The 10775-nt window shown below is 38.8% G+C and overlaps 1 protein-coding gene across 3 annotated transcripts; it reads left to right on the forward strand.

Annotated features, from left to right (window-relative positions):
* On the forward strand, nt 2797-5137 carry LOC110436616. Of its 3 annotated transcripts, none has more exons than XR_002454425.1 (4): nt 2797-3154; nt 3238-3398; nt 4598-4683; nt 4881-5125. XR_002454425.1 is itself a non-coding variant. In XM_021464025.1 (4 exons), the coding sequence occupies exons 1-4, from the start codon at nt 3120-3122 to the stop codon at nt 5053-5055; spliced, it is 402 nt and encodes a 133-aa protein (XP_021319700.1). In that variant the 5' UTR covers nt 2797-3119; the 3' UTR covers nt 5056-5125. The 3 variants fall into 3 exon arrangements, 1 of the variants encoding a protein (XP_021319700.1); XM_021464025.1 differs by having other exon boundaries at nt 3264-3369; XR_002454424.1 differs by having other exon boundaries at nt 3238-4683; nt 4881-5137.

Below are 10775 nucleotides of genomic sequence, written 5' to 3' on the forward strand. Positions count from 1 at the left end.
TCTTCAGATATCTTTATTGGGACACAAATAGCACAAAATTTATTTTTATTATATATAGTTTTTTTAGATAACTACCGAATGCCTTTAGCAAGGGCTCAATATTTATAGTCCGTTGGCAAAAATTTCCTTCCTTCATTCTTCTGTGGCTGCATGGACGAACTTAGTAGAGGTTTCTGGTTGCCCTGGGATCCTCTCTGTGTCAGTGTCTGGAATTGATGCAGCTATCTGTGCTATGTGTGTTTCTATCATCTTGTTGAAACTCGTCTGACTTTTGACAGATGAACAAAGAGTTTCAAGCTTGGCGTTGATGTTCTCAATGGTCTTGTCATTGTAGGACAGCTTCTTGGTCAGATTTTCGTTGATTTTAGCTTGCCCTATGACCAGATCTTTCACGGAAGGCTGATTGAAGAAATTACTCTACGGGCGGTGCTGATTGTTCCACCCGTTGTTACCTTGCTATGGTGGTCGAAACCCATTATTGACATATGCTTCTTCTTCTTGGGTTTTGGGGCAATTGTTCCTCGAATTTCCATCATCACCACAAACTTCACACGATGTGTGTGAGTTCACTGCTTGGACGGTGCCCATGTTGGGATTTGCAACTTGTCCGCCCATCCTTTGCAGCAGCTGTAAGGTCCTAGATGGCTAGAGGGGGGTGAATAGCCTATTAAAAAATCTATAATACACTAGAGCAAATTGTTAGTAACACAAATGGCTATAAATGCGATTTGCTTTAGCTCTATTTGTTAGGCAAGCCACCTATTGCAATTCTAGTAATTATAATCTCTATGCACTCAAACGGCTAGGTCTCTACTCTAACTAATTTGAGAGCTAACAAGATACATTGCAAGTATGAAAGAGAAGGGAATTTGACTTTTATACCGACGCTGAAGAGTATAGGATGTTGCCAGTCACCAAATAATTAATTCCAACAATATATGTAAATCCAATTTACCGGGAAACAAGAGATAACACAAATATTTTTCTCCCGAGGTTCCCTTACTTGCCGGTAAGCTAGTCCCCGTTGTGTCGACCAACACCTAGATGGTTCTTCGGTGTGACTTGCAAGCCACCCTCGCAAGGAAACCACAAGACCCCACTCTCAAGTGCGGTAACTCAATGACATGAGCAATCTACTAGAGTTCGAATTTAGCACTCCGCCGGGGAACCACAACAACCCCTCACAAATATCACGTTGATTGGGGGCGGACACAATCACCAAATCCCCTCACCAATCAATCTAACACCAACCGTCTAGGTGACAGCAATCACCAGGAGTAACAAGAAATCCACAATCCCAACAATCAACTAGTGCCACAAATATGAATCACAAATGCATAAACACTAGGGTTTCCCAACTCCTCTTACCAAAGAGTACCAACCATGGGAATGGAGAGGAGAGGGAGGAGATCCTCTTGGAGCTCTCAAATCGATCTCTAGAGCTTGCTCTCTCACTTGAATGGAGCACAAATCCTTGGCAGTGAGAGAGGAGAAGGGGAGAGCTTTTCTTTTCTTGGAGTTCTTCAAGAGAGCAAGACTGGGGAATGGATTGAGGAGGAAGAAAGGAAGGGGTGAAACCCGACCTTATCCTCTGCCAGCCACTCATCCGACCGTTGCAGCAGCCCAATCTCACGAGAAATTCTAGTGCGGGTAGGAATTAATTCCAGGCGCACACACTTTTGACCGTTGGCATGGGTGAACTCCAGTACTGAAAAATTTCCAGTGCGGGGCAGCTAAAATTCCAACCGACCCCTCTCTGTTACAAGCACATATACCAGAATATCCAGGTAGGGTAGAGAATAACTCCGATCTACCACTTGCTATTTGAGCATGACTACTAGCTCGGTTTTCCAACTCAAAACCCCTTTTTAAAGTGCTAACTTTCCCACCAAGTACCAAAAACAATTGAGCACTTAAGTTAGCATTTTCACAAATAATTTTTGGGCTTTCTCAAGTATTCTCACCATGTCACTAAGAAATATTTGCTATGTCATAAGAAATATTTGCTATGTCATAAGAAATTTTTGGGCTTTCTCAAGTATTCTCACCATGTCACTAAAGTATTCCATCCAGTGACAATATTTGCTATGTCATAAGAACTAATTTTGAAATGTCATAAATCTTTGACAAAGATTATGTGTCACAAATTATTTTATTGAATTATTTTAAATATTTTTGTCTATATAGGTATTCATTGCCACGTAGCAAGGACTTTTCTATTATTTATTTATCTGTATTAGTTATCCGTGTAAACATCAAGATACAATCACGAAGAGAAAAAACCAGGATGTATGCCATATTTACTTCTCCGTGTACCATTATTTATTAAGTTGTATAGGGAAGCAAGTATTTTAGATGATTAATTTCTATTATTTTAGTATCTTAAGAAAACCGTCAGTAAAAATCCATATGTCAGTTTATATACGTGGGTCTATATATTTTTTATTTTGTTTTTAGCGTAAGAATCCCATAGAAATAAATTTTTATGAATTAGTTTAAATGTATGGAAACTTAATCTTGACAAGGGTATATGTGTGTCTATATATGTGAGCCTATATATTTTGTAGTGTATTTTGTTTTTAGCTTTCTTCTTACCAACGGAAAAATTTAAAAGACGCCACAGCCTTCCGCATCACCGAAAGAGAGATCCAAAACACTCCCGCGCGAGACTCCTCACCGCGTAACAGGAAAAAAAATTTGCGTCCGATTTATTAGAATAAAAAAAGAAAAAGGATCCCTTCAACCTTATCCCCGCATGCCCCAGTGCCTCACCCACTACACAACCCAGCGCTGCCCATCTCCCTCCCTCCACACCGCACACTTGCACGCATGCCCGCCTTCCTCGCGCCGCCCATCTCCCTCCGCGCTGTGCGCTCACATGCGGCATGCCGCCTCCGTCTACTCGGGATCTCTCTCCCGTCCTCCACTCCCCTACCTCAGCTTCCGCTCCTGCCCCAAGACGGCGCTCCCTCCTCTCGTTCAAGGCCAGTGCCTCAATCCTGCAACTATCCCCAAGATCCATCGTCGAAGAAGCCCGTGAACGAGGATCTATCCCCAAGTTCCGCATCCAAAGGAGCCCGTGACAAGGACGCCAAGCCAGAAAGCCGCGACGCTACTCCATGTCGGTGGACAATCTGCGGAGAGCCGGTGACAGGTTGTTTGTTTCCTCTCTTTTTTTATTCCAAATCTAGATCTGAGGTCTAATTTAATTTCTTCCCCTTTCTGCTTTTCCCGTAGATCACAGCTTGTTCCTCCTGATCTAGGTTTGGTTTGTGGGGGAAATCGCCTGGAACCCTAGAGCTGCTTGAGGAAATGAAGATCACTAGAGACCGCACCACATTGAGGATCGATGGGGCTGCAGATGAGGAGGTGTTGCTACTGAATTTATCTGACCATTTGTGAGTCTGAAAATTTATTTAATATATACTGCTTTGTGTTTTGGTTCTGTACTGTAGATTATAACACTACTCAATAACACTATATAGGTGACCAGTTCTTCATACATTAATTTCTGGATGGATTATTCTCAGTTGAATATTTATAAATTATTTTTCTAATTATATTTTTGCTCTATATGTTGTGAGAAGGCTGAGAGTTCCTTTTTGAGATGTACAAATAGATACATCATACTCTTAAGGTTTTAAATGTTTAGAATGCCAGAAATTTTGCAAGACCATTATCATGAGTTTCAGGATGCATCATGAATTTTTGTTGGTACAATGTTTAATGCAAGCTTCGTGCAGATTTTTCCTGACCTCATTTACAATATGTCTATTGTCTCTTGCATGCAGTATGACACTCAGCTTAAAAGGTCGGTCAGAATGCTATTCTCAAAATGGATTTTTAACCAATGCTATTCTCATGCACTTATAATTACTTCCTATTCTTGCATAGCTACTAGACTGAAAACTGAATGTGTTTACCTATAATTACTGCATGTTCTTGCATAGCTACTGGACAAAAACTGAATGTGTATCAGTTATTTTGCTGATGTAATTAAGAGAACTAATGACTCACTTATCCAAGGTTATGGCACTTCTTTGTATTGTTCACTTCTGTCTATGTTTTATTTCTCAAGTTTATGGCACTTCTTTTTTTTAAGAAATGCATGTGCTAGGAAATGCTAGTTTTCTATCATAATAAATAGGTCATTGAGTTTAGTCCTGTAAGAGAGAGTTACAATAAATAGGTCATTGAGTCATGTCCCTTTTTTTTAACAGGAAAGTGATCTATAATAAACAAACAGTAGTGATATATATTGAGTCAAGTGACATATGTCCCAAATATTTCCTACTTGCTTATCTATTACATTTTCTATATATATGTTGTGTATTTCAAACATGCATGAAACATATACTGTACAGCAAGGCATAAGTCAGGACTTCTTATCTAACTTAGCTCTGGTTAACCATAGAAGTAAAGACTATTTCTTCTGCTTGCATGTAGCGGCATGTGCCTTTTCTCTTGATTTGCCTTTTCTTTTACTGCCCAATAGTCAGGCAAGTTGCTATTTATTGTCATTTTGAGGTATGGAATATGTGATCTGGTATTGTCATTTTTTAAATGTTAATCTGATGCAGATCGTGCTATATCTCAGGTAGACTACAATTTTACATATAGTGCTGTGAAAGACTGGGCTGCTGGAAGAGAAGGAAATGGTCCAATTAGATGGTGCTCTGCCAGGTAGCTGGAATTTTTAACTTACTATTTGTAGTTGCCAGAACTTCAACTGATGTCTATTATAGAACTTGGAAGAGTTAATGGCTAGGACCAGCTTGATGACACATATTATGAACTTTACACAGTAGTGATTTGTGAATATGTTATATCGAGCAAAATTGACCTGCATGGATACTACTGATAGTTTGTAATTGTTGTAGATCCAAAATTACTATGAGATGTTGGGCTACTAGGACTCCGGCAAGGACGTTGGGACCTTCACAGCGGCATGGCAGTAGTCTACAAACTCTAAACTTAGATTTCTCTACAGCCCTAGCACAGTGTAGTCTTTTTCCGCAACCCTATTGGGCTATTTGGATGGAATTGAGATTGTAAATCTTGTATTCAATGAGTGGATCTTGTTTGAAAAATCGTGGATTTGTTTGCAATTTTGCTGTATATAAAATCAGTGATCTAAGTTTTATCTTTTTTATTTTTTTATATCTGTTATCAGAGACGCGTCTTCCTTGTATGCGTCACTGTTAAGGAGTTATAAGTGACGTGTATAGACTGAACGGGTCACTCATAAAGGCTCATCAGTGACGCGTATAGACTGAACGGGTCACTCATAAAGGTTCATCAGTGACGCGTTTTGGCTGGACGCATCACTCTAATGGCTCATGGTCTTAGATATTATGACAAATAACCAATGTCATACCTTATGACAAAGAATATACAGATGTCACATGATCCATTTATGACAGTGATTTTTTGACATATAGTTTTTTGTCAACTAATTGTCACAACTCTTATGTTGTGACATTATTTTCATATGTAATGACATAAATAGAAAGTCAAAAAATCACAGAATTCTTGTAGTGATATTTAATAAAACTTTTTAGGTTCATGTTGCTTGCCCAAGCATTTTACCATGTGTAAATGGTATGGACAAGTTTCATAAACCCAAATTGGTAGCATTGGCTCCCCCTACATATGTGCTAAGAGTTTGGATTGGAAAGCTTGCACATATGCTTTAGATAGGAGACATAGGAGACAATGGCTACCAAATGATGCTAAGATGTAAAGAATGGACCTTTGAAGCGTGATACCAATTCGGAGTTGCCATTTGAACACCATCCTTAGCACCATGGTTAGTTAGATAGCACTTGCAAACAAAAACGCTAGATACCTCATGAGATCAACATTATAAACATGGCTCTAGTACCATATGTAGAAAACAAAACAAGCAAGGCACATCTAACTATCATCCTATGCATGCTAGTAATTTATTTCATCAATCAATTTTACAACTAGCAAACACCACACAAGCATGTATCGGAGAGAAAAAAATTGTGCTATGCAAACAAGCATATGTAATGCATATCCAAATGCAACAGACAAATTTATGAGCTTGCTCCCCCTACTTGTGTGCTTTTAAAAAAAATTGATCCCCTTCTTTTAGCAAAACCTATCTTTGTGAATTACTTCTGCCCCTTTGTCATCGATGACCACAAAAGGTGAGCTCAAAATTTAGATAGGTTGTGTGAAACCATGAAATGTGAGGATCATTTTCCCAAATTTGGTTCAATATAGATTACATGCCTAAGATATTCAACTCGGTTTGAACCAATGGCAAGCTTTTTCACACCTCATTTCAAGGGTTATCTTGACAATGTGGAGTTAAACACTTATAGCTTATTTTCTAGATCAAAAACTAGGATTGCAAGCCCACAAACATGTCATATGCTACCACTAGATCATTTAAAACATAGAAGCAATAGTGGTACCATACAAGCATTAAATTCATTTTATTTTCATGAATGAGCCTAGGACATGTGAGGAATGACTAGATGCACTAAACAAGTCCTTAGCAAGGGATGGATGACATGTCAAACAATTTTACCTTTGATTTGTCGAAGGAGAGGCATGTCAAATATATATATGGGGTGCATTCAATTCATGTTTGAGAAATAAAAAATATTCAACTCATTCCTTAGCTTGCAAAACCTCTTCTCATCAAGTGGCTTAGTGAATATATCGGCAAGTTGATCTTCGGTGCCAATGCTCTCAATGGAAATATCACCCTTTTGTTGATGATCTCTAATGAAATTATGCCTTATGTCAATGTGCATTGATCTTCCATGTTGGACCGGGTTTCGTGTCATTCTAATTGTACTTTCATTATCAAAACAATGGTATATTCTTGAAATTGAATCCATAGTCCTTCAAAGCTGATTTCATCCATAGCAATTGTGCACAGCATGCTCCCGCACTAATATATTAGGCTTCGGCGGTAGATATTGCCACACTATTTTGTTTCTTTGAGGACCATGACACTAGTGATCTTCCAAGGAATTGACATGTTCCACTAGTGCTCTTCCTATTGATTTTGCATCCCCCATAATCAGAGTCCGAATATCCAATCAACTCAAATTGTGACCCCTTGGGATACCAAAGTCCAACATCTTGTGTATGCTTCAAATACCTCCATATTCTCTTTGCGGCCTTGAGATGACTCTCTCTAGGTGAGGCTTGATATCTTGCACACATGCATACACTAAACATGACATTCGGCCTAGATGCGGTGACATAGAGTAGGCTTCAAATTAGAGATCGATATTCCTTTTGATTCACCATGTTGCCACTAAGATCACTATCAAGACTTTCATTGGTGCCCATTGGAGTTGAGATTGACTTCGCATCTTGCATCCCAAACTTCTTCAACATGTCCTTGATATATTTACCTTAACTAACAAATGTGCCTTCCTTCAATTGTTTGACTTGTATACCAAGGAAGTAGCTAAGCTCTCCAATCATGGACATCTCAAACTCTTTTGCCATCATTTCACCAAATTCTTTGCAATAGTCTTCATCAGTTGAACCAAAAATGATATCATCAACATACATTTGCACAATGAATAGATCATTTCCAATCTTCTTGGTGAATAGAGTAGTGTCAACCTTTCCCACAATGAACCCTTTAGAGATAAGAAAATTCCTTAGCCTCTGATACCATGCTATAGGTGCTTACTTCAAGCCATATAATGCCTTCTTCAACTTGTACACATGGTTGGGTTTCTTCTCATCTTCAAAACCGGGAGGTTGCTCAACATACACTAACTCATTGATGATCCCATTGAGAAATGCACTTTTCACATCCATTTGATATAACTTGATATCATGGGCACAAGCATAGGCTAACAGGATTCTAATTGCCTCCAATCTTGCCACTGGTGCATATGTTTCTTCAAAGTCAAGACCCTCTATTTGAGTGTAACCTTGTGCAACTAGTCTTGCTTTGTTTCTCACCACTATACCATCTTGATCTTGTTTGTTCTTAAATATCCATTTGGTTCCAGTGACATTATGATCTTAAGGCCTCTCAACTAACTCCCACACATCATTTCTAGTGAAGTTATTTAGCTCATCTTGCATGGCCATGATCCAGTCGGCATCCTTTAATGCTTCATCATTTTTCTTGGGTTCTTTCATTGACACAAATGATACATGCTCACATATCATTGCCATAGATCTTGTTTGCACACCACTTCTAATATCACCAATAATTTTATCAAGTGGGTGATTTCTTGCAATATGAGTGGGTTGCAGCACTTCATTTTGATTGCTTGAGCTAGGTTGGTCATTTGATTTATCTTCTTGGGGTGAACTAGTATGATGATCTTGCATTAGAGAACCACTAGATTGCTTGATGGGTGATGTGAGCACTTGATCTTTGTCATCAACATCAATCACTTGCCTTGCTCTAATGTCCCCAATGTCCATGTTCTTTATTGCTTCTACCAATTGAGGTCCACTAACATCATCAATGTTATCTTCCTCATCTTGAGATCCATTGGTTTCATCAAATTGCACATCATGGACTTCTTCCACTAGACCACTAGCATTGTTCCATACCCTATAAGCTTTGCTTGTTGTTGAATAACCAAGTAGGAACCCTTCATCACATCTAGAGTCAAACTTCCCAAGTCTAGTGCCCTTCTTCAAAATATAGCATTTGCAACCAAACACTCTAAAGAATGAGATATTGGGCTTTCTTCCATGAAGTAGCTCATACGGGGTCTTCTCAAGTAATGGATGACAATAGTGCCTATTGATAGAATAGCAAGCTGTGTTGATTGCTTCATCCCAAAACTTGTGACTCACATTATACTCATTAAGCATAGTCCTTGCCATATCAAGCAATGTTCTATTCTTTCTCTCAACAACACCATTGGAGGGTGGATTGTATTTGGCCGAGAATTGGTGTCCAATACCAAAGTCATCACAAAGATCACCAATTCTTGTATTCTTGAATTCACTACCATTGTCACTTCTAATCTTCTTAATCTTGATTTCAAACTCATTGTGAACTCTCTTGACAAAGGTCTTGAATGTATCAAACACTTCACTCTTGTCACTAAGAAAGAATACCCATGTAAATCTTGTGAAATCATCAACAATGACACATCCATATTTGTTCCCACCAATGCTAGAATATGTTGTTGGTCCAAATAGATCCATATGTAATAACTCAAATGCCTTGCATGTGCTCATTGTACTCTTCTTAGGATGTGCACTTCCAACTTGCTTCTCGGCTTGACAAGCACTACATAATCTATCCTTTTCAAACTCAACATCTTTTAAGCCGTTGACTAGATCATGACTCAATAATTTCTTCAATTGTTTCATGCCAACATGACCAAGCCTTCTATGCCATAGCCAACCCATGCTAGATTTTGATATCAAACAAGCTGATAGAGATGTTTCACTAGCATTAAAATCAGCTAGGTAGAGGTTCTCAAATCTAAATCCTTTGAATATCATATTGGAACCATCTATGCTCACAACCTCAACATCATTTGGTCCTAATATGCACTTGAAACCCAAATCACAAATTTGTGCCACCGAGAGAAGATTGAAATCTAAGCTTTGAACTAGTACAACATTGGATATCCTCATGTCATTTGATATTGCAATCTTACCATTCCCAATAACCTTGCCTTTCTTGTTATTGCCAAATGTGATAGAATCAATGCCACTAACATTATCATTGATAGAGTCAAACATTATTGATGTACCGGTCATATGTTGAGTGCACCCACTATCAATGATCCAATGCCTTCCTCCGGCCTTATAGTTCACCTCTAATCAAATCAATGAGATTTAGGTACCCACTTTTGCTTGGGTCCTTGTAGGTTAGTAACTAAGCTCTTGGGAACCCAAATTGCCTTCTTCTTTGGGCCAACAATGGGTGTACCAACAAACCTAGTTCTCACACCCTTCTCACTCTTGGTAAGCACATAACAAGAATCAAAAGATATAGCATTAACTTGTTTCTTATTATTGTTTATTTTATTACAATTATGCTCTAGGTGCCCAACTTGCTTACATCTATAGCAATATTGACCATTGCTCTTCACAAAGCTAGGCTTTGGAGTTGCAAAGGCCTTCTTGCCTTTCTTGGGGTTGTAGCCTAATCCCTCTTTGTTGAGAGAGAACCTTTGGCTACCCAAGCACTTTAGCAAGCGGGCCTCTCCACCATAGGCTTTGCCTAAAGCAAGAGTGAGCTCATCCACCTCTCTCTTCAGAGTCTCATTTTCAACCGTTAGTGAAGCATCACAAGTGACACCATCACCACTAGTAGAGGTAGAGTGGGTGGTGGTGGATGAAGAGCTACAAGAGAGGTTAGCATCATGAATAATGATAGGATCAACAATTATATCACAAGTTACACCTATATCACTTGATACAACAACCTTCTTATTTGCTTGTTGCTCAAGAAGCAATGAGTGAGCTTTTTCAAGCTTGGGATGAGCTTGGCCAAGGTTCTCATGGTCTTCCTTTAGACTCTTATGAGTGGTCATAAGCTCACTAAGGGCTTTCTCAAGTATTTCTACCTTCATAGAAAGCTTCTTACACTCTTTATCCTTAGCAATAGCAATATCTCTAGTTTGTTCCATCAAGTCATATAGTTGTTCTTTAGTTGGTTCATTATTATCATCATCATTAGCATATTCCATCTCACTATCATCATATTGTACCTTTGTTTCCTTTGCCATGAAGCATGAATGAGAAGTAGAGAATAGAGATGGCTTCTTGTTGATAGTAATAGAAGC

Source organism: Sorghum bicolor, chromosome 6 (genome assembly GCF_000003195.3).
Source record: "Sorghum bicolor cultivar BTx623 chromosome 6, Sorghum_bicolor_NCBIv3, whole genome shotgun sequence".
Classification (NCBI taxonomy): Eukaryota; Viridiplantae; Streptophyta; class Magnoliopsida; order Poales; family Poaceae; genus Sorghum; species Sorghum bicolor.

Excerpts from the sequence above, each read along its gene's own strand:
- LOC110436616 (XM_021464025.1), top strand. The coding sequence starts at position 3,120 with ATGTCGGTGGACAATCTGCGGAGAGCCGGTGACAG. Across the intron at positions 3,155-3,263 it reads CTGCGGAGAGCCGGTGACAG|GTTTGGTTTGTGGGGGAAAT; the intron begins GTTGTTTGTTTC and ends CTCCTGATCTAG. Across the intron at positions 4,684-4,880 it reads ATTAGATGGTGCTCTGCCAG|ATCCAAAATTACTATGAGAT; the intron begins GTAGCTGGAATT and ends TAATTGTTGTAG.